The sequence below is a fragment of the Hyperolius riggenbachi genome, chromosome 5 (assembly GCF_040937935.1).
Source record: "Hyperolius riggenbachi isolate aHypRig1 chromosome 5, aHypRig1.pri, whole genome shotgun sequence".
Classification (NCBI taxonomy): Eukaryota; Metazoa; Chordata; class Amphibia; order Anura; family Hyperoliidae; genus Hyperolius; species Hyperolius riggenbachi.
In genome coordinates this window covers 105,110,324-105,135,330 of record NC_090650.1, presented here as the reverse complement: position 1 = coordinate 105,135,330, position 25,007 = coordinate 105,110,324, and the positions used below count along the sequence as shown (strand labels likewise).

Here is a 25,007-nt window from a genome sequence, read left to right as displayed (position 1 = left end):
TTATATTCTACCACCATTTTTTATTCTTTACTAGAACAGCATTTAATTAAACACAGGACTGGAAAGTTCAGTGCAGAGAAATCTGGACGCATCTGAAGTGTAGATAATGTTACCTTGTGTTTACTTAATTGTATCAAGTGAGGAATGTGACAAACTTCTTTGAATGTGCAGAAGCTCCTGGACACAGAGAGACACTGAAAGCATTTCTGCCTTCAATACAACATGAATAAAAACCAGTTATTAATAAAATGCAAAGGCAGCTCTCAGAGCAAAAAACTGTACTTTTGGGAACTTGTAATTTCTAAATGAATAATAATGCTTATGCACAAATGCAAATATGATAACCATATGACATATAAAAAGTAATATTTTTGAATAGTATGTCAGGGTTTTATACCGCTTTAAAATGTGGAACTCAACCCTAAAATTGTATTTTATATTGGATAATTAGGAAGGATTAAAGGACAACTGAAGTGAGAAAAATATGGAGGCTGCTATATTTATTTACTTTTAAACAATGCCAGTTGCCTGGCAGTCCAGATGATCTATTTGGCTGCTGTAGTGTCTGAATAACACCAGAAACAAGCATGCAGCTAAACTGCACATATCTGACAATGTTTGAAACACCTGACCTACATGCTTGTTCAGTGTCTATGGCTAAAAGTATTAGAGGCATAGGATCTGGAGGAAAGCCAGGCAACTAGTATTGCTTAAAAAGGAATTACATATGGCAGCCTCCCTAGCCCTCTCACTTCAGTTGTCCTTTAAGCTTTAGTATACTAAAGGTACCTGCATGCTGTTAGATGTTATTGGATCAGTTACTCAATAAAAACAATTTAAACAAAATAAAATCAAAATAGGGCCCTTTTGATCAATTATTTTATTTAAAGTATTGATTGGGAAATCCTTCTTTTGCTGATGAAGCAGTGGACACAGGAGTATTTGTCAGGTGATCAATGGCCACACCACTAGAAACCTAGAGGTGGTGACATGTCAATCATCATATCAGATATCAATTGAAATCTGATTGATTACGTAGTTTAACACTTTGCACCAGTACATAAACAACTAATCAATTCAGCTGCGTACTTGGATCACTGCACTAGCCATAGACCCAGAACAAGCATACGGCAGATCAGGTGCTCTGAGGACTGAAGTATGACTGGAATAGTTGCATGCTGGTTTCTGGTGTGATTCAGACATGACTGCAGCCAAAGAGCTCAGCAGGAGGCCAGGCAACTGGTATTGTTTAGAAGGAAGTAAATATGGCAGCCACCATATACCTCTCACTTCAGGTGGCCTTTACATACAGTCATACAGTCCTCTTCAAAACCATGGCTGGCCGGTGTGTTGTCATAAAGCAATGACGTTGCACAACTTCCTTCTAGATGGTATGCTAATAATTCTAATTTATTTCAGCTTTGCAGAGACCGTGAATAAGATGCTAATAACTCTGGGTTAAATGCAAATTGCATGAAAACTGTATGCGGTTAGGAATCGGATCAATCAAAATCAGCAGGAAGTGCGTGTGATTGAGTCATTGATCGAGTTACATACTGCATACAGTTTGCATGAAGGCCATACTCACTAGCATCTCATTGACCATCTCCAATTATAAAACATAATCATGTTATGTATAGAATAGTATATCTACTACAGATCCACACTCACACTGTACCTCTGCCTTCCACAACCAAGATCACTACTAAGCTTACTCAACAGGGTGGTGAAACAAGCAACGATCACATGCAAGAAATAATACACATCGATCAGACTTCAGAGCAGATTCTACGGGGTTCTCCTCTTCACCTTACCGACTGAGGCTGCACGGGTTTGGTGCAGGCTAGTGCTGTACCATGTTTTCTGGTCAATTTTATTTTCAATCCAACTGTTTATATACACTTGAATGGCCTTTATAGCGAGGTTTCCAACCAGCACTGTGCTCAGTTAGTTTTCTGGAACAATACACCACAGACACAAAGTTTTTGTATCCAACTTTACAAATTATATTTAAATAAAAGACAACAGCTGATGCAGTTTATAAAACATTCCACATAGATCTCTAATGTTTGTAAAGCTGTGGACTGTTATGCCCATTGAAATAAAAATAAATGTGATAGCAGTCACTAATAAAATATTCCTCTCAGTTGTGTTTCTCCTCCTCTCAGTTGAGTCTCTCCCTGAGAACAGTACTGGTACTTCCAGCTGAAGGTCATCTCCATTCCTTGAATGAGGCTCTTCCTGGATTCAGTCTACTACCACCATTTTTCAAAGAAGATCTGTTCCCTGGGCACATGGAGGTCCTCAAGCTGTTTGCACATAGCTTCGATCATAGGGGGCGGTCCACATATGTAACACAAATGACGACGAGAAATATAATCCGCTAGATGACTTTCATTGATTCTTCCCTCTGTTCAAATAAGGCAAAGATGAAGCATGCCATTAGTTATCGGAAAAGTTAGAAATGATGAACATTTACCAACAAAAGCTGTAGTGTGCAAAATGTATCTCATTATTGTGCAAATAAAAAGATAATTTTGATTAATTTTTGATTACTAAATAATAATTACTTTAAACTTTCTTCGTGATTTCATGTTGAGTCAACTTGGTTGGTTCTTGGACAAGACGGCTGGTTGAGGGCTGCCTCTGACGAGAATCTAGTGTTGTGCGGCAGCCACAATGCGTTGCTGAAAGCATGCCGAGCCCATTGCTCCTCTACTCTCCCTGCACCCGCCCCACCATCCCCTACATAGCAACAGAATGTGTCACTAGCCTACAGCCTTCAGCTCTGAAGTATTGCCTGAGGGATCAAGTCCCAATCTCTGCGGGTTAAAGTAATAAAGTAATAATGCATGTGTGCATGCCTTAAGGATCTTAAAGTGTAACTGTCAGGCATAAAATCAAAAATCAATTCTTTATTTTTATCTGGTAAACAAGTAATAAGGATGCTAACCAGGCAATCTAAAAGTTAAAATCACTATTACTTTTCTTGTTTATAAATGATCATCCCCCAGTTTACCTGACTCTTATTTGGTACGTTGCCGCACAAAGGAAGTTGCAGGGCATGCCGGGTTGTCTTTTTTTGCTTCTTTATTTCCCCTCAGACTTAACTAATGTACAGAAGCAAAAAAGGACAACCCAGCATGCCCTGTAACTTCCTTTGTGCGGCAACGTACCAAATAAGAGTCAGGTAAACTGGGGGATGATCATTTTTAAACAAGAAAAGTAAGAGTGATTTTAACTTTTGGATTGCCTGATTAGCATCCTTATTACTTGTTTACCAGATAAAAATAAAGAATGGATTTTTGATTTTACATTGTACTAGGAACATAATCTAAATGTTATTATAACCAGGATGGATAAGCAAATCACATTTGTGGGTTTAACTTATAGTTAGCACTGTTCATTGTAACGTTATAATGGATGTAAATGCAGAAATAGTGTGTTTTTCTGTTTTTTCATTCCCCTTCAAAATGTGTTGTAAATAAGGTAATTACTAAACAAAATTATCACACACTAAAAGCCTAACCTGTCCTGAAAAAAAACAATACATAGATAATTTAGGTGATTAATAGTAATAAAGTTATTGGCGAATGAATGGGAACAGTGCTGATATGTTCCCATTCACACACTAAAAGCCTAACCTGTCCTGAAAAAAAACAATACATAGATAATTTAGGTGATTAATAGTAATAAAGTTATTGGCGAATGAATGGGAACAGTGCTGGTATGTGAAAATTGGTTTGGCCCTGAAGTGGTTAATGTGTCAATGGCTTCAATTCACCAAGATATTTTCAGTGAAGAATAAAGGGTCGGGAAAATACTGCATTCAGTGTTTTACACCCCCCCCCCCCCCCCCGAATTCACTAAGATTTTTATCTCTTGCAGTTATTTTAGCTTTTTAGGCCCCTTTTACACTTGCAGGTAATTTTTGCGTTGTGTTACCCTATTTTAAAACATGGGATCGCGAAAGTAATGAAAGTCTCTATGGAGACTTTCACACGTATCGTGGTCTGTTTCGGTGCGCCGTATCAGTTTTCACCTTTTCTCAGCTCTCCTTTTCCTCCCTTCTATACTGAATGGCTGTTTCTGAGTTGCCATTTATTAGAAATGTACCTCTCAAGTGGGTAATTTTAGTTTTCCATGCGGTAACTGCCTTAGTGAATTGACATTTCACAAAATGTTTGGTAAAATCATATTTCTACTACCGCATGCGGCAACACTTAGTGAATTTCAACAATGTTAAGGACTAAGTGAGAGTGCCAAAGAAATACTTCAGCCTTTTATAAACAGGCCAAACGTTTACGTTTGCAATGTGCAGCAATGTGTGGTGAATGGATGTGTCACATAGCAATTTATAATGCGTTTATCAACAGGCAGCACAGTGGCATTGTGCTTAGTACTCTCGCCTTGCAGTGCTGAGTCCCCAGTTCTAATTTCAACTAGGGCACTATTTGCACAGAGTTTGTATGTTTTCCCTGTGTCTGTGTGGGTTTCGTCCAGACACTCCGGTTTCCTCCAAGATCCCAAAAACATACAGAGAAGTTAATTGGCTTCCCCCTAAATTGGCCTAAGACTATGATACATACACTACAATATACATACATAGACATAGGACTATGGTAGGGACTAGATTGTGAGCCTTTCTGAGGGACAGTTAGGTGACAATACAATTTACTCTGTACAGCGCTGCAGGAGAGGTTGGTGCTATATAAGTACTAAAAATTAATAATAATAATAATAATAATAATAATAGGCTCCTCAATCTATTAGCCTCAATTATGCAAACATAAAAGCAACTTTGGACACTCCGTTACATACATGCAGCAGAACTTCAAGCTAAAGGTAACGCCATACAAAAGAAATGTCACCATGTTAATAAAAAGGAACATTTCATCTTACAGTCCTCACAGCATTTATGAAAGCATTAAAACCTCCACCACCCTGCTGGAGCTCCCCGCTCGCCATCATTAAAATACACCTACTGCTATTTTTTAAAGTCCCCAAGCCTAAGTGCCAGCTCTTAGCTGCCAGTGAAATATTCTCATTGCAGCGAGTCCACCACCATTCTTTTTAATAAGGTGCAGAGCAACAAATGTATCCCAATTAAAGCGAGAGGAAGGCTGTGAACAAAATAAATCTAACGGAGAAACTTTGCTTGAACAGTCTATTAAAGTGAAGTATAAAGTTTTATACAAACATTTAACAGCCGGCACCCAGCAGAAACCTAGCCATATGTTTCCATTAAACGCCAATTTATAGGCGAGCTTGGTCAGGAAGGTGGTGTGAAATTCCTGCAATTTATGTGGTCTTAAAGACAAGACAAGACAAATAACATTTATATTGCGCTTTTCTCCTTGCGGACTCATAGCGCCAGAGCAGAGCAGCAGCCACTAGGGCGCGCTCTATTGGCAGTAGCAGTGTAAGGGAGACTTGCCAAAGGTCTCCTACGGAATTAGTGCTGGCTTACTGAACAGGCAGAGCCGAGATTCGAACCCTGGTCTCCTGTGTCAGAATCAGAGCCCTTAACCATTACACCATCAGCCAACTTAAAGGACACCTATCATTAAAAAAAGTGATTAAGGAAGGATAAATAAACAGCACATATAATTAGATTTTTTTTCTTGCTCGCTTATAAAGACCATGTAAAGGAATCACAAGTTTCTTTATACTTTTCATGGCGAAGCAAGTGAAGTGTGGTCCAGTGTTAGTCAAGGAGCAGAAATGTAGAGTTCTAAACAAGAAATGTTGATCCTGGTAAAACCTTTAATGACTAACTGTACATAGTTTATTGAAAGCTTTCAAAACGCAAGTTTCTTCTTCAGGCATTACACAGAACTGGATCAGAACAGTACCACCTTTTCCAAGAGAATATTGTTTCTAGAATATATCATCAGGGACATCTGTATGGCTGATAATGTGGTGAAACCCTTCCCACTGTGTCCTAATAGTTTGCTGTCTGCGAACCATGTTGCATTGTGGGAAATAACATCATTTTCCAACTGCCAAGCAAACAATATCTCCCTCTGTGCATAGGAATCCCAGAAAGGACATTCCGCACAGATCACCTGGCAGGACATGTTCACACATAAATCTGCACATTTTCGGTCCAGTCAAGTTCTGTCCTGTCAGTTTTACCTGACTGAATTGGAACTGTACACCTTTTATGTGTGAACACACCCACAGAAACACATACAAGGCCATGCCAACTACAGTTCCTCTTTAGGGATATATTGGATATATACACAGTTTTGTGAGTTATAGTCGTTTACACAAATCCCCTCTCTTATGTTTTAATGAATTACTGGAATTAGGACCTTAAAGTAAGTTTAAACATGAAAGCAGCTCAGCATGAACAGGCACACAAAGAAGCAGACTTCCCTACAACGTCTTCTACAAGTTCTTCTACATGCCACCATAAAATCAAGTACACATACCAAGACAAAACCATGCATCTACGCTGTCTGAAAACATCTCGAATATATTGGGGGCTGGTGAAAATGTATTATTCACGGGTAAGAAAAATATCTCCGCTGGGACTTCCTGCAGCTAAAAATAATTCTGAGTTTGTACAAATGAAAGCCGTCTATTTGTTGTGTTTCCCAGCATTCCATAAATGAAGTGGTCTCTGCATTCCTGAGTAGTGTGCTCTCATAATGCGTGATGGATATTTGAACTGTGTCCAGCCAGAAGGACCCACTCACCAGTGATAAACGGCTGAAGCTCGGGACAGATCGCTGTACTCTGTTGTGTGACATGAAAGCTGCATATGATTTTTCCAGGAAAGCTGTGCGTCAAATTAAGAATGTTTTTCTGAGAAAAAAAAAAGAGAAACACAAATATTAATTTACTGAGAGGAAAACACTAGGACCATATTTCAAGCCTCTGGAGTATAGTTACCAGCTATTTCAACAAGATGCTGGGAAAGCCAACATCCAAAATGGCTACCGGTAATGTCCATGAACTCATCTAGGCTATAGGGCTCAGGGGAAACGAGCTGGAAAACAGAATACTAATGGGACTGCTTTTAACAAGCCTATGTAATAGATTATTGGGATGTTTCAACAAAGACTAACAAACAGCTCACGGGAATATTCACGGTAATGGAGAATGCTAGCTGCTCTGCTCCTCTACCCACAATTCACTGTGCATTTTCAGAACATGGAAAGGAATTAACAGCGCTAGAATAGTATATATTATAATACATAATAGATAGATAGATAGCTCCTTCCTAAATTGGCCCTAGATTACAATAAATACACTTTACATACATAGACATATGACTATGGTAGGGATTAGATTGTGAGCCCCTCTGAGGGACAGTTGAGTGACAGGACAATATAATCTGTACAGCGCTGCAGAAGATGTCGGCACTATATAGTACATACAGTGGAGGAAATAATTATTTGACCCCTCACTGATTTTGTAAGTTTGTCCAATGACAAAGAAATGAAAAGTCTCAGAACAGTATCATTTCAATGGTAGGTTTATTTTAACAGTGGCAGATAGCACATCAAAAGGAAAATCGAAAAAATAACCTTAAATAAAAGATAGCAACTGATTTGCATTTCATTGAATGAAATACGTTTTTGAACCCTCTAACAATAAAAGACTTAATACTTAGTGGAAAAACCCTTGTTTGCAAGCACAGAGGTCAAACGTTTCTTGTAATTGATGACCAAGTTTGCACACATTTTAGGAGGAATGTTGGTCCACTCCTCTTTGCAGATCATCTCTAAATCCCTAAAGTTTCGAGGCTGTCTCTGTGCAACTCTGAGCTTGAGCTCCCTCCATAGGTTTTCTATTGGATTAAGGTCCGGAGACTGACTAGGCCACTCCATGACCTTAATGTGCTTCTTCTTGAGCCACTCCTTTGTTGCCTTTGCTGTATGTTTTGGGTCATTGTCGTGCTGGAACACCCATCCACGACCCATTTTCAGTTTCCAGGCAGAGGGAAGGAGGTTGTCGTTCAGGATTTCACGATACATGGTTCCGTCCATTTTCCCGTTAATGCGATTAAGTTGTCCTGTGCCCTTAGCAGAAAAACACCCCCAAAGCAAAATGTTTCCACCCCCATGCTTGACGGTGGGGACGGTGTTTTGGGGGTCATAGGCAGCATTTTTCTTCCTCCAAACACAGCGAGTTGAGTTAATGCCAAAGAGCTCTATTTTGGTCTCATCAAACCACAGCACCTTCTCCCAGTCACTCACAGAATCATTCAGGTGTTCATTGGCAAACTTCAGATGGGCCTGCACATGTGCCTTCTTGAGCAGGGGGACCTTGCGAGCCTTGCATGATTTTAATCCATTGCGGTGTAAAACTTATTTCACTCAATGAAATGCAAATCAGTTGCTATCTTTTATTTAAGGTTATTTTTTCGATTTTCCTTTTGATGTGCTATCTGCCACTGTTAAAATAAACCTACCATTGAAATGATACTGTTCTGAGACTTTTCATTTCTTTGTCATTGGACAAACTTACAAAATCAGTGAGGGGTCAAATAATTATTTCCTCCACTGTATATAATAATAACAATAATATATACTGTATACATACACACACACACACACTATACAACTATAGTGACAAGACTATATCTACTGTATCTGTAAAGCACTATGGAAGATATCAGCTTTAAATACTAACTCCAATAGCTGCATGTTTTGTAGGTGTCACACCCAAAAAAGTCTCAATGACCTTTAAAAAAACAAAACAAACAAACAGAAAAGAGATGGTGCTAACCACATTCTTGTCAGTGCGGATTCCCTTTAAAAAAACTATTTTAGGTCTGTAACATTTATAGCATAACATAGTATAGTAGAATAACACACTTGACCAATGCACAACAACTCCTAAGTATAGTAACTCCCATGCTTTTTAAAGGCACCTTTATTGAACTTAGAACACAGCCAATCAATGTGTATTTATAGAAGTAAACAAAGAGTGTCTGTTCTGGCAAGAGTCTCCAGTAAATAGCCGCCTTGCAATGTCAATATAGGTGATTAGGGAACAAAGATATCAAAGCCCTGCGGCCTCCAATCAGTGGGATTACCTATACCGATATATGTGGAAACCCACATTTATTTGTCTAAGTAGCTGACAGCTGATTTTAACCACTTAAGCCCACAGTGTTGTAATTTTTTTTGCAACTGAGCATCTTTCACCTCCCATTCATTTGCCAATAACTTTATCACTACTCATCACAATGAATTTATCTATATCTAGTTTTTTTCCGCCACCAATTAGGCTTTCAATGGGTGATACATTTTGCTAACAATTAATTTATTCTGAATCCATTTTAACAGGAATATTAAGAAAGAAATGGAAAAAATTCATTATTTCTCAGTTTTTGGCCATCATACATAGAGAAGAGGGTGTAGGCAGTGCTTCCAAATACAGAAGGCTGCACCTGAGTTGATTTAGCTGCAAAGAAGTGCAGAGCTCCAATGGACTATATTACACAACATGCATTCAAACAGGTACAGCAATGGAGGGCGTTAGCTTCAGCAATAATGTGTGCACAAATCATTCTTTTGTAATAAAAAATTTATGTGGGTAATTTTTGGTGTGGGAGGTAAACACATTTTTTTTACATTTAAAATTAGCTATTCATTTATTAAAAAAATGTATGTGTGTGTAGTTTACAATTTGGCCACAAGATGGCCACAGTCAAAAAAGTTCTGGAAGCATACGATGACGCTTCCAGGAACTAGAATGAAGACGGGTAACTTTTTTTTTGCAGAAAGACTGCGGTTTTTCTGCGGGGGACTTAGATCGGTGAATGGTAATTATATTCCTAATCACTGATCAGGGGGCTAACGGCGGGCAGCGTGAGCGCGCGCACCGCACACTACAAGCAGCACAGCCTATCTGGACTAACATATTTGTCCAGATAGGCTTAAGTGGTTAAAGCAAAACATTTAGAAAAAGGATGCACCACCAATATAAGGAACTATAGACAGGGGTGTAACTAGAGGGGAGCAGCCCAGAGCTGTTTTGGGGCCCCAACTACTAACCTTCCCTTCCTGCAGTCGCTGGATAGTGTACTGGTTAAGGGCTCTGCCTCTGACACAGGAGAGCTGGATGTGAATCTCGGCTCTTCCAGTTCAGTAAGCCAACAGCTATTCAGTAGACCCTGGGCAAGACTCCCTAAGACTGCTACTGCGTATAGAGCACGTCCTAGTGGGTGCAGCTCTGGCACTTTGAGTCCGCCAGGAGAAAAGCGCGATATAAAGGTTCTGTGTCTTGTCTCTGATATAGGAGACTATACTTCAGCTCAGGTGGTTTTTTTTTTTGCTACACTTGTTATGGGTGTGAATATTATGATGGGCACACTTGTCTTATGACCCTTGTGAACTGGGCTCCACTGCCGTGAGGGGCACCAAGCGGGGCCAAGGGAAGGGGTGTAACATTGGGGGGCCTTAAAGTTTTGCTAGGGGGCCCCATGAGTTGTAGTTATGTCCCTGACTATACACCTAATTTGCGCAGGTGGAACTGCATTAAACACGCAATTCAACAAAATAATATATAATTAAGGTGCTCTAATAGTTTCAAAACCATCATTGCGACTCATTGGTGAGGTCTGATTTCTGTGATTCAAGTGCAAAGGGAGCTACTGGAAATGACTGGCTGAGACAAGGTGACAGGGTTAGAGGCATGATCAAGCGTGGTAGGTGTGATGGGCGTGACTCGGTGAGCCTGTTATCTATCGAGAGCCGATCGGACATGTTAGAAATAATCGGTTCAATCTCATTGAGCGGATGGGAAGTTGTATCGTGTGGAGATGGAAGTTAACATGGCATGTGAAGGGATTTATGGGCCTAGTAAGCCAGAGGAGAAATTGTGGAAAACCAAAGGAGCCTTAAAACAATTCATATAACTGGTTCACTTATTAGCAGGGCTGTGGTGTTGGTACAAAGACCATCCGAATCAAACTCCTCAGTTTAGGATTCCTCCGACTCCACTAATTTGCATATGACAATCTTGTTGATTGAAATAATGCAACAAAAAGGCATTTTATCACTGCCAAAGCTTGGGAACTTTAAAGCTATATTAAGATGGCCTCTATGGCATCTGCTTTTGGCAACGAAAAAAATCTCCTGGCCAGGAAGCTGACACTCTACCCTGTCAGCCATCCCAGCGTGTCATTGCCAACGTGAATGTACCAGCATGTCGCCTGTTTTATCGAGCCCCATATCAGTCAGGTTCTAGCGTGTAGCCATGCCACCTTGCAGAAAAAGACCTCTACCTTTTCTATAGCTGATGGAGAAAAGGCCTGGACCATTTTCTGCAAGGGGGCAGATCTATGCACCGGAACCCAGCTGATAAGGGGTTCCAGTGAATCTTATTAAACAGACAATGTGTTAGGACATTATAACTTTTAAGCATTAGTGTAGCTGTGTTTTTTTATGTACACCAGAGATGCATTTTAACTAAACTTAAGATATAGCTGTAGAGTAGCTGTTAAATAGAACATTCAAAATTAGTGCTTGGTAAGAGTACTTGTAGAGAGAAACAGAGAACATCGATCGGGCCCTAGGCGATCCAACTGTGGGTGCAGCTAAGAGTGATGTGCAGGTAATCAGCAGGAGAATGAGGGGATTCTTCCTGCATGACACATTCTTCATGCACAAATTGAACCAGGTTTATGGGTGATCGACAACACCTCTGCGTTCAATGTGCACAGCATTCTCAGTGGATTCACAACAGCTCTGCAGGGAGTGCATATGTAGGGTATAGTACTACTCTATAAACTTAATTTGTAGTCAGTAACCCCAAATTTAACGTATCAGGTTAATTGATTTCATGAGCAAAGGGAATGCCTATATTTGCATAAACCTGCATCAACACAGAATTATTTGCATCTCATTGACCATCCGTACTAGTGACACAACTACACATCATTATTCTTACAGCATAGATGTTATTTATTACATACCGTATTTTTCGAACCATAAGACGCTCTGGACCATAAGACGCACCCAGGTTTTAAAGACAAAAACCAGGGAATATATATACTTATCCTGATGCATCAATGGTGCAGGGGCGTCTTGTGGATCTTTCCCCCCAATTATTATAGTCCCCTTGTCCCTCTTGCATTCCTCTGTGTCCCCCTGTATCCTTCCTATGGCCTCCTCTGTCCTTTCTGCATAGTGTCCTTCCTAGATCATCCTCTGTCCCTCCTGTATCCTCTGGGTCCCCCTGTATCCTTCTTATGTCCTCCTCTGTCCCTCCTGCACCCTCTGTGTTCCCTTGTATCCTTCCTATGTCCTCCTCTGTCCCTCCTGTACCCTCTTTGTCCCCCTGTATCCTTCCTATGTCATCCACTGTCCCCCCCCCCTGTATCCTTCCTATGTCCTCTGTCCCTCCTGCACCCTTTGTGTCCCTCTTGCACCCTCTGCATCCCCCTGTATCCTTTCTATGTCCTCCTCTGTCCCTCCTGTACCCTCTGTGTCATTCCTATGCCCTCCTCTGTCCTTCTTGCACCTTCTGTGTCCCCCTGTATTCTCCTCTGTCCCTTCTGCACCCTCTGTGTCTTTCATATGTCCTCCTCTGTCCCACTTGCACTCTCTGTGTTCCCCTGCATCATTCTTATGTCTTCCTCTGTCCCTCCTGCATCCCTCTGTGTCCCTGTATCCTTCCTATGTCCTCTTCTGTCTTTATTGTATCCTTTCTATGTCTGGATTGCTCCTGCAACTTGCTTGCTTGCTTGTTTGTTGGTGGGCTCCTGCCCACTTGAAGTGAATAGCAGTGCCAGTGCAATGGGATAGCCATCACCTCCACTCAGAAGATCCTGTCGGCTACTGGATCTCCTGGATGCCTGCTCTAACCCCGGATGGCTCTCACCGCATCTGGAAGCTGAAGCGGTGACGAGTGGTGAGGGTAGCTGGGAACACACACATCGAGTCTGGACACAACGCCATTACTCTGCATAACGGAAGTTTCAAATCCTGATTGCAAAGCCCTGCAGCCAATAAGGCAAGGGGTGCTGTAAAGCACAGCCACTGCTCTGCTTTCTAACAGGAGCCGATGGTCTTGACGGCGGGACCACGGCCCCATCATTTGGACCAATCACTGTGCGAGTACAGTGAATTCAGGAGTGAGCTGCATGCTCACATACCGCACCGCTACAGCTTCTGCCCACAGCCCAGATTCTAATTGCTGGCCAGCGATCTAATGGAGGACTGAGCATGGTCTCTGTACCCTATGCCAGGACTCCTCCTGCCCTCACTCATCGAGCCCGGATGCCCACAGTCTGGGGGTTCCAAGAGGTGGCCAGCGATGCACTTCAAGATTAAGCATACGGCTCACTTTCCAGGACACCTTCTGCTTTCCCACGCTGTGACCTGGCAGTGCTGGGGTCATGAAGCCAGGAAGCCCACAGTCCGGTAACCGGATGGCCAGCAATCCACTTCAGAAGTGAGCATAACGCTCACCGTGCTGAGACTTCTCCTGATTTCTTGCCTAGTGTCCAGGAGGCACTTGGGTCACGGAGAGGGAGCAACGAACTGACGATAGAGGCCCGGAGAGAAAAGGAGATGGAACATAAGCACGCTGAAATGAGTGGTGAGAGCCTCCACTGCGCTTGCTATCAGCGGCTGCTGCAGTGAACATTTAAGCTTGGAGAGGGATACCTAGCACTGGGCCAAATTTTGTATATTCGGACCATAAGACGCACCCCACTCCCCCCCCCCCCCCCCCGCTTTTGGGGGAGAAAAAGTGCATCTTATGGTCCGAAAAATACGGTATGTTATGGCCAAAGCCAGAAGTGTGGCCAGTTGGCAAATTGGTCGCCCAATGTGGAAAGCGGCCAAGGTAAGATGCAAGCGAATGCCTAAAGGCTCATACACACCTACCAACAATCTGTACAACTATCTTCCATACTTGTCTGTTGGAAAATAAGTTGGATGTGTGTACAGCTGACAAACAACCAGATGACCAACTGATAACAGGTTGTTTGCCAGATTCAACCGGTGGATCAATCTGACCAACTATCAGGCGGGCTGGAATGTATGTACAAGTCTTTTGAACAACTTTGTTGTTTTTGAATGCAGACATGTTGTACAGTTTGTCATTTAGCTTGCATGCATAGTATTTAAGTAAGTTGGTTGTTTAGTTGGTTGGTATGTGTGTATACGTACTTGTCAGGTAAACAACTTGTTGTATGGTTGGTCATGTTGTACTGCTGGTTGTGCATTAAGTTGGACGTGCGTATGAGCCTTAACACTAACCTTCACCTCTCTAGTGCCAAACACTAATATCCCTTCTCCTCTGCTTAATTAGTGACCGCCTAACGCCGATAGGCGGGGGCTGGTCGTAAGTGGAACTACATGGAAACGGCAGCCATTCCATGTCAGTTCACGGAGGGTGTCTCCGTGAACAGTCTGCGAACCGCCGAATCGCGGCTCGCAGGCTAAATGTAAACACGCGGGGAAGAAATCCCCGCTGTTTACATCATACGGCGCTGCTGCGCAGCAGCGCCGTAAAGGAGATCGGCGATCCCCGGCCTCTGATTGGCCGGGGATTGCCGGCATCTGATAGGCTGAAGCCTATCCTAGGCGGCGCAGGACGGATATCCGTCCTGCACAGTCCATAGAAAGAGGGAGAGGGAGGTAAGGGCAGAGAGGGCGAAAATCGCTGCGGAGGGGGGCTTTAAGGAGCCCCCCCTTTCAAATCACAGGCAGCCGGCGGCGATCAGACCCCCCCAGCAGGACATCCCCCTAGTGGGGTAAAAAGGGGGGGGGGGGGGGGGAGTCTGATCGCCATGTTGCAAACCTGATCTGTGCTGTGGGCTGGAGAGCCCACGCTGCACAGATCAGGCAAGAACAAGAAGAGCCTGGTCCTTAAGTGGTTAAAATTAACCTCCACTCTCCTGTGCCTTACACTAAACTCCCCTGTTCTGTGCCTACCACTAACCTCCACCTCTGCGTTGCCTAACCCAGTGATCTGCAAACTTGGCTCTCCAGCTGTTAGGAGCTACAAGTCCCACATTGCATTGTGGTAGTCCGACAGCCACAGTCATGATTCATAAAGGCATATGCATTATGGGAATTGTAGTTCCTTAACAGCTGGAGAGCTAAGTTTGCAGATCACTGGCGAATGCTAACCTTCCCATCTCTCCAGATTCTGTCATGTTCAAGAAAGTGATATGACACCAGGCAAACCATGAAATGGCAGGAAAGTCATTTTGCACATTGGCCGGCCAATGTTGGACTTTGGCCAGTGATGTTACAACTAAATTGGCCATTTTGAGAAATGGCTAGCCAGTTCCTACTATGGCCGACTTCTGGCTTTGGCCGTAACATATATAAAAGATTCCTGTGTACACATCAAAGACACAGTCACAATCAGATATGTATATCGGATTTTTAAAAATTTGGTGACTGCTTTCCTGCAGCAGCACGAATAACTTGTTTTTTGATTGTTTTATTTACCGTAATTTTTGTGGACTAAGCACTGCTACTACTGTATATAAAAGTCATTTATGATGCCTTTACTTGAAAAATAGAACATTTTATCATATTTGGCTTTTAATTACAGTTTAAATTTATTAGGAGTTAGAGCATATTTTCTTCAACTCCAGGTACCCAAAATTGCTCCAACTCCACAGCCCCGTTTATTAGTAACAGAGCTCCAAATAATGAAATACTACTGTGATGATCTAGCATATGCCCTCCTCTATGGAAAATAATGGCAAACTACATTACACACCAGTGATGAAAACCATGTGGGGAGCTGGAGTAAGGACTTGAACAGCGTAACCATAGCAGCTACACATCCACTGTTTGAAATTAACTTGAAAACAGCAATAAGCGAGGACAGATGAGTGTTGAGGTTACCTTGATAATTTTATCCCACTCCAAAAGTTGCAGGACATTATAGAGAAATCATAAATGATAGATTTGTCATCCATTCACTACGACAGCCTTTTGCAGAACTGGTAACTCTGACTACTCATTCTCTTTTAAATGTGTTCAGCACAGTTATATTTCAGTGACTGGCTTCTTTAGAAAAGTGCATGGTTAACGTTTGGGCTAGGACGAGAAAATATATAATGGGAATATTTAGTGAGAGAGATATGGAGGCTGACATGTTTATTCCCTTTTAAACAATGCAAATTTCCTGGCTGTCCTGCTGATCCTCTGCCTCTGATACTTATAGCCATAGACCCTGAACAAGCATGACAATAAGATTTTGTTGACCCAAGTCTGAACCAATTAGCCGCATGCTTGTTTCAGGCGTGTGGTTCAGACACTTCTGAGGCCAGAAAGTTCAGCAGGACAGCCAGGCAACTGGTATTGTTTAAAAGGAAATAAATATGGCAGCCAACATATCCCCTCTCACTTCAGATTCCCTTCAAATGCTTTAACTTGGCACCAAGACTCTTTACCAACATGAAATACTAATGAGTATTGTGTGCTGAGAACCAATGGATAGAACCTGATGTCATGTGCACACCTGAAGCCAGCCTTAATCTGCAGAGAAACAATTGGCAACACATCTATAATATCCTCTGCAGATGGCAGCCAACAATAGGTGCTTGCTAGCATACTTGTCTTCTGATTAAATTATAACTTCTATGGGCAGTTTAAGTCTTTTGAGTTTGTTCATAAAACAAGTTGGAAATAAAACCAAGAGGGAAAAAAAGGCAGCAAGCAAAGAGGAGATGGGATCTTTGAGCTCTGGAAAGAATCAAGGGCCCTCCCAGAAAAAAAACTTGTTTGAGCTCTGCTGAGGATATGTAATAGCAATTTCGGAGTTCCCACTAGACGTGTTCTCTGCAGCCATTGCGTGCATTGAATTGATTTATTCAATTGACTATCCATTAAACAAAACTGAACTATGGCTTAAATTTGACTATATGGTTACAGGTAATTTAAATTTATTAGGCGTCCGGGTACAGTTTTACTCCAACTCCAACAGCCCAGACATTGCTTTCAACTATGCAGCCCTGCGTATCATTGATCCACTAGTCTCTTTGCTCTATTGCTGTAAGTGTAGCTAATTATAAAGCAGAAGAGAGTCTCACAGCCTCAATGAAAGTAAAGCCTTGCCCGATGGTTCTCTCCTGTTAAACATAAGATTTTTATAATTTTTCAAAATAGCAAAGTTAATTTCCACTCAAGGACCTCGGTCCACAGATGTAGGAACCTGGGCTGCTCGGGCCCCAAGCAACAATAAGTGAAGGTATGGTCCTGCACAATATCAAATAGAAGTAAAATCAAATGCTTACTGAATCAGGCATAGAACAGGCATAAAATCCATACACCAACATACTGACGTGTTTCAGACGCAGGTTGTCCTTAACCACTTGAGGACCAAAGTGCTAAACCCCCATAAAGACCAGGCCATTTTTTTTTTACTAAAAGGGCCACTGCAGCTTTAAAGCCTCGCTGCAGGGCCGCACAACTCAGCACACAAGTGATCCCCCCCCCCCCCCTTTTTCCCCACCAACAGAGCTTTTTGTTGGTGGGGTCTGATCCCCCCCCCGATAATATTTTTTTTGTAAATATTTATGTTCTTTATTTTTTAATAAATTAATCTATTTTTTTTTTCTCTCACCCCTCTCTCCCCCCAGCCAGCCAATCCTGGCGATCAGCTGTCATAGGCTTCTGCCTATGAGAGCTGATCACTTTCCTGTGTCTGCAGATCGCAGCACTGCACACAGTTATTAGACGGCGAACGGTCTCCGAGCGCCGCTGGGAGACTGAAGGCGGGGCGGAGCGATCTCCTGCAGTAGCCAGCCCCAGGACTTGACGCCAATTGGTGTTAGGTGGTCCTGGGGCTGCCACCGTGGTCACGCCCATTGGCGTGACGCATCTTAAGGTAGTTAATCATAGCATAAGTAAACATTTTAAAGGGAAGGTTCAAGCAAAATAAAAAAATGAGTTTCACTTACCTGGGGCTTCTCCCAGCCCCATGCAGCCATCCTGTGCCCTCGTAGTCACTCACTGCTGCTCCAGTCCCCCGCTGGCAGCTTGGCGACCTCGGAGGTCGGCGGGACGCATTGCGTACATTTTTACGCATTCCCGCTAGTGCAGGAACATTAACACATGCATTTTTACGCGTTACTGGTGCAATGCGTAAATTTTTACGCAATGAACCAGTAATGCGTAAAAATGTACGTGTTGATGTTCCTGCACTAGCGGGAATGCGTAAAAATGTACGCAATGCGTCCCGCCGACCTCCGAGGTCGCCAAGCTGCCAGCGGGGGACTGGAGCAGCAGTGAGTGACTACGAGGGCACAGGATGGCTGCAGGGGGCTGGGAGAAGCCCCAGGTAAGTGAAACTAATTTTTTAATTTTGCTTGGACATTTCCTTTAATCATACTCATTTGGGCGACATGACCTTGTTTTCTTTTTAAGGCATCAAACACATCCTTAGACCTATTAGGGTGGCGATGTGCATAAACGGCTACTCACCCGCGAGGCCTATTGGATCTTTCAATTGAGGTCACTTGCACCCAATGATTTAAATACCAGGTGGAATCTCAATATGGTTACCTAGCTTATTTGTATTCCGTCATCAAGACTTACATTATGTTGGTTTCCTTCAGTAGTGGACTAATTGGTTGTTATTTACTTTCTCCTTTCTTGTTTTTTTTTCTGTTTGCCCTTTTGTGTACATTGCTTCGCTTTGTCCATTCCTATATGTCACATTGTATGATCTTATTGATTCACTACAGTAGCCCCATCTCTCCTTTTTATGTTCACTCCTCCCTTTGGACGGGGCTAAGCTGCCTATGTCACGGGGTGTGGCTCCACACCATATATGGACCACACCCGATGTTACATACCTATGCTATATGCTATGATTAAGGACAACGTGCATCTCAAACATGTCAGCATGTTGGCGTATGGATTTTATGCCTGATTGAATAAAGCATTTCACTTCCATTTAATATCGTGCGGACCACACCTTCACTTTACATCCAAAATCGTTTTGCTCTGCAGAGCCATTCAGTTTAATGCGTTACGAGTTCTCGCTGTCCTACGCATTACCCAGCATGCCAGGTTTGATTGTGAACGTTTTATAGGTGTGCTGCAAAATAAAATAGATTCATAGAATGGCATTATTTCCTTTTCTTGACTAGAACTAACATATCTTTCAGTGTGATATGGAAGCACATATGGCATCCTTGTCTGTTCTATGCTTCGGACTGTGTGTGTCAAATGCAGTGCGGTTTGCAAGCGAAGGCATATTTAAGCCCCATGCACTGAATTTACCTTTGTGAGAACTGTTTGTAAAATGGAGCATTTGCATTTCCAAAGCATTAAAGCTGTTGATTTCCTCTTGTGTGCAGCTGTGAAGGTGGCAGAGGCGAGTCATTTCCACTCAGATTGAATGTAGGCAACAAATGAGCTGCAGAAAGCAGTTTGTGGGCTTTTGTTCACACCATTTATCCCTGGCATAGCTTCTCCCTATCCCACTGGGCACTACTTACATTCACAATAAAGCAAGAAGCCAGGCTGAGCGCTAGTCGATAATAAACATCGGCTTGCCATTGTTTACAGGCTCAAATGCGCCAGTCTAAATATAGGAAATAAATGGCTGACTTGGAAATAACGCTTCATAGGATTTCACATTCTCCTTTGGAGGGCTTGTTATTCATTTATGAACTTCAGCCTCCCAGAACAAATATCATGCCTTGATGAAATTCAAGTGTGCAACCAGATAGTTCAAATCACTTTTATTGGATCACTCGGATGGAAGTTATTCCTGAAATGCAGATTGTCTCAGTGTGAGCACAATATCCATGTGCACTGTAAATCACATGGTAAGTACGCCTGCACCTGCTTAAAGCCCAATTATACATTATTTGAAGGTGCCCATACACTTAACGATTTTCCCTAACAGATTAGATCACTGGGATAAATCCTGCTGGAGATTGACGGGCCAACATTGACCACCTGTCTTTAGTTTCAATCGATTTCCGGTCAAACCAATTAGCAATTGCTCAGGATGGAGGATCTCAATTCGGGGGGAAGCAGTAGCTTGGTGGCCAACTGACGGACCCACCCAGGTCTCCTCCACCCATCTACATAATAATACTGCTCCCCAGGGCCCCTGTAGAGTGTTGACAGCGGTAAATACTCACCTGTCAGCTGACGCGCTCCCTCGTGTCCAGTCTCCACTCTGTGGGCGCCCCAGGGAAGCACTATATTAGATGGGGGGAGGCCTGGCAGTCGGCCCTGCACTGTAGCAGTTGTCTCATGGATTTTAAGGTGAAATCTGTTAAAACTCTATTTGTAGTGTGCGGCAGTAATAGATCCCTCTCAGAACTGATTTCAATCAGTGGCCATTTCTACTGCAGGACAGGAAATGTGGCTGTTACAGCCACTGTGACCTCATCCTTGTTATATTAAGTGGCGGGGATGCATAGGAGGAAAAGGAGTACAAACAGTGTCAAATGGACATTTGAGGACCATGGCTGTCCTTCCAGACAATGACAACTGCAGTTTTACAGCTGGTGATGCCGCCTTTCAAATTTGATTTTTTTTTTTTTTTTTTTTACAAATGTTTAATCCTTGCGGTGTTGCTGCCTCCTCTCCCTCAACTGTAGTAACCTATTAGTCAGCCATGTAAGCGGAGTGCCTTGGAAGTTGGAATTAGCACATGAGCGGTCTCTTGATCAAAAGCATCCAACATGACTTTCAACATTCAGTGGTACCATGCAAGGGAGAGCAGTAAACTCATTCCTATTGCAAAGCATATTTCTCCAAGTCTTGAGGACAAGAGCTCATCCCACCTCTGATACTCAGAAGGACATGTGGGTAACACTGGAGTTTCAGTCCCTCAGATACCCAAATTGGGGATCTTGGTGCCTATAGGTTAAGGGGAGCCCAGGAGCCCAATGGTGCAGTACCATTAGGTTATGCAGTAGGACAGAATTGTGGGTGTATATTCTCACAAGGATGGGTTGCAGATCATGCAACCCCTGTAAGTGCCTACGGGGAAATAACCATCCCAGTTTGATCTCCCTGATCCTGCAAGACCTGGGTGGCCGCTCTCCTTTGATCACTGCTATCTCTAAGTAAACTACACAGGGTAGGAAAAGAACATCCTAGGGAGTTGCACTAGAGAATATAACAGGGTGTAAGGAGGTGCCCAATTTAGGTATTGTATTTTATATCTATTTAATACTTCTGCAAGTAAAAAAAAAGGTGTTTTACCCCCTTGGAAACATCTACACTGTAGTAGGAAAAAGATTTTTATTCAAGCACGATTAATATGTAGACAACACATTTTGCTGTTCTCTGCCTACTTCCTCAATACTACAGGCAGATGCTTTAATGTAGATCTGTGTAAAGCATCTGAAGCACGCAGAGACCCATGAAACGAGTTGTCTACATAATGAGAAAGAAAGCAAGCTCTGGTGAACTTGGCAATGCAAAAAAGACCTGAACCTCCTCGCAATTTGTAGGATGGGTTTTTTCCACTTTTGCAGCTTAATTATTGTCAGGTCTTGCAAGATAATCTGCATGCTTGTTTGTGGTGTGATTCAAACACTACTGCAGCCAAATAGACCTGTAGGGCACTTGGGCAACTGGTATTGTTTAAAATTAAAAAAATATGCTAGACTCCATATCCCTCTCGTTACAACTATCCTTTAATCCCAACTGCAAGAAGAAGGGTTAAAAAAAAAGCCTCGTTTTATTTAGGAATAGGACTGCAAATACATGTTTATCTCATCATGTCACTTCAGGTACAGTTAGGCATTTGTCCTACTATAGAGGTCTACAGCACCTTGCTTTACTGCAACTTCCTGCTTGTGCATGAGAATACTGGGGTCTCAGTGAATGATGCAGAAGGTTAGGACAAGGAGAGCCAACATCTGGATAGTCAGATTTAGTATAAGTATCTGAGTCAGTGCAAATGAACATTCATAGAAACTCCCTTCAATGCACAATCGCACATTTGATAATAAGCAGACAGCTTCACGTATCTCCTCTTTTCCGTAATTCCTTTAGTCGGAACTTTGAAGCCTAACAAACTAACTGTGATATCCTGGATCTCACTTTCCTCATAAACTGACAGACTTTCACACAGATGGAGGACCACGCTAGCCAACGCCTGGGATAGCTTTTGTCTTTCCAGGGCTTTAACTTTGTAGTCAACATCACAGCCGTAAATGTATGCACGCAGCATGCAGAAATGTAAATAACTGCTGTTTGTAGCATTGTTCTGCTGCTGCTTAGACGTGGCAAACGGCCAGGTGTTTTACAAAGAAGCATTTCGGCAAAGGAAGCCATTCATAGCAATCTTGTGATGTAAATAGTGGGACATCTTGGAGGAAGTCTCTCACTGTGCCAATGTATAATTCACAGAAACAAAGGCGTACCATTTTTAAAATCTAAACAAGATGTATGGAACAGCAGAATTAAGATAGCGCCTCTGCATGCACAAATTGAGGAATTTGGCACGCTTAGTGGATTCATTATTTGGTTCTCTTTGTGCACTTTCATATGTGAATACATCAAGCCATGCATGGAATAAGTGAAAAGAAACTTAGCATCTCTGTAATAACACTTAAAAATACATTCTTGAAGTACAACATTTCAGCAGACAAGTATATGCAAGTTATGTATTATTTACTTCTTTTATTACACAACCAACCAATCAGAAACATTTGCGCAGCTTAATGTGAGCAGCGCGAGTTGTGCGCACGCTATGCGAGCGCTGGTAACAACTTATGTGCGCTCCATTCACATAGCGGCTGCTCCACTCATCCCGCCCTGAGCTCCGTCGGGTCCTGTGGCTTCATAAGACGTGATCCCCGCACTTTGATTGGCCCAATAGTCTGACCGTCACTTGGCAGGCAGTCTATTGGGCCAATCAAAGTGCGGGGATCACGTCCTATAAAACCACTAGACCCGAAGGGTGCTACTATTACAGTATCTACAGTAAATGCTTAACACAAACCCCCAATCAATATGTTCGCACCGTCTGACTAGTTCCGCCGAAGCTGCAAAAGGGACATCAGCTTCGGCGGTACTAGTCGGACGGCACAGACAGCGCTGTTGCAGCCATTCCTGAGCCTATCTACAGTCTCATCTAGGTGAGCCTTGCGCCATTTCTCTCGTTACTCTGCTGCTACCATTGTTTCACTCACTAATCTCACTTGTGAGCCTTGCGCCTTCTCTTTACTACTCTGCTGCTACTTTTTTCACCCATCTACCTCACTACATATTTTATATACCTCACTATTTTCCATCTACCTCATTGTTTACTTGATCTACCTCACGATTGTCCTTTGCATGCCTCTTCGGTGGATTACCTCTGCGGCACAGTGTCATTATATTATAATTATATTATTTACCAATTTGTGACCTTGTCAATACATTTTTGACCGCAGAGGATCCCAGGTTAGACATTGTCTTTTTTTTCATATCAGTATTAGCACAGGGCTCTGAGGACATATTTGTTATATTAGGGGCCTATGGCCCAGGCATGGCTGCATTGTTTTTAATAGTTTTTATCTTTGTGGTTGGCAATAAATAAAGATTTTTGCATTTACTTTTGCTTCTTGATTTAATAATTTTCCACTCTTTAGTGATGTTCACACATATGTAAGGGGGATCTTGAATTCTCTTGTTTTGTCTAGATTCCTGACTTGAATCCAATTGAGAATCTGTGGAGGGAGCTAAAGACCAGGGTTATGTCAAGTAGACCCTCCAACCTGCAAAATATGGAGCTCATTGCTAAACATGAATAGGCAAAAATACCTGTGGACACATGTATAAAGCTGGTCTGCAATTATAGAAAGCATTTGCTGTAATAGCCAATAAAGACTTTTTTTTATTGATTATTGAGAAGGGTATGAATAATTTTGGACTGGACACTTTTTATTCAAATGTAAAAAGACACTTATGTAAAAAGACACTTATGATATCTCTGTCAAAAAAATACTTGTTGGATGAATAAAAGTAACTTTAATCAAAATTTGCCAGGGGTATGAATTATTATGGGCAGCACTGTATATCTGAGCTCTGATATCTGGAGCTTGGTTATATAGTTGAAGCAGGGCTTTTTGGTGTCAGACTCGAGCCACATAGAGCCAAAAGCTTGGCATGGCGAGACCAGTTATGCTACAGTCTACCCTCCACCCACGGGTAATTCAGGGATGCCGGTCCCCCAATTACTTTTCCCTCCAAGCTGCAACTCCTCGGAGGGGGAATAGTATTTACGGTAACATCCCTCCGGATTTGTGCGGCAGCAGGGTGAGCCGTCATTCAGCTTACCCTTAGGCAAAAATCCCTGTGTGCCGTAATGCCACGTACGCCTGGCACCACATATTTACTTTTACTGGAGCCTGGTGGCCAAATCTTACTCGCATTTTAACTGCTTCATTATGGGACAGTTTTAATCTGGGGCACTTGATAAACTCCTGAAGTTGTGCTGTCACTAAATATGCAGAATATGGAAATCCATGTCATGGGACAGGCAGCCTATTGGGCCAATCAAAGTGCGAGGATCCCTTCCTTTAAAGTTACTAGACCCAAAGAGGTCCGGGGGGGGGGGGGGGGGGGGAATAAGTGGAGCACCTGCTATTGGCTAATAGCGGGCGTAAGCTACTAGCACTCGCTATGCTATCCTCTGACTAAAGTTAATAACGGACACTGTCAGGAATATATTGGGGTGCTGATGCTGTTAAGGATAATACAGTAATATATTTTCATTTTCCCATTTTTATATCTGCTGTGGTATGTCAAAGGTGTAGATATGCAGGCTAGATTCATGGACTGTTCATGTGATTGTGTGGGTGGGTGGGTCACTAGACCTACATTTGCATCTAAAGAGGACTTCAGTGAATAGAGCTTGGGTAATCAGACAATGGCAGAAGTGAAGTGTTGAAGTCCTTGACACTTGAAACATTTACACTTCTGTTGAGGTAATGAAGAACTCTAGACTAAGTCAGGAAGAGTCGCTGCACCAAAAGTTGACATGTGTGTTAAACACTATTTCATTGTGAGGAAATTGAATTATTGGTGGAGGTGCAAACTATA

The 25,007-nt window shown here is 42.5% G+C and overlaps 1 protein-coding gene across 2 annotated transcripts in view; it reads right to left on the bottom strand.

Annotated features, from left to right (window-relative positions):
• Window positions 1-1,982: 1,982 nt before the first annotated feature.
• The window catches only part of OXNAD1 (oxidoreductase NAD binding domain containing 1), a 141,719-nt gene continuing 118,694 nt past the window's right edge, over window positions 1,983-25,007 (bottom strand). For both annotated transcript variants that reach the window (XM_068238678.1, XM_068238677.1), the window contains exons 8-9: window positions 6,705-6,813; window positions 1,983-2,410 (exon numbers count right to left, since the gene is read on the bottom strand). In XM_068238678.1, the coding sequence (XP_068094779.1) occupies window positions 2,256-2,410; window positions 6,705-6,813 (264 nt within the window). In that variant the 3' untranslated portion in view covers window positions 1,983-2,255. The remainder of the gene's footprint in view (window positions 2,411-6,704; window positions 6,814-25,007) is intronic.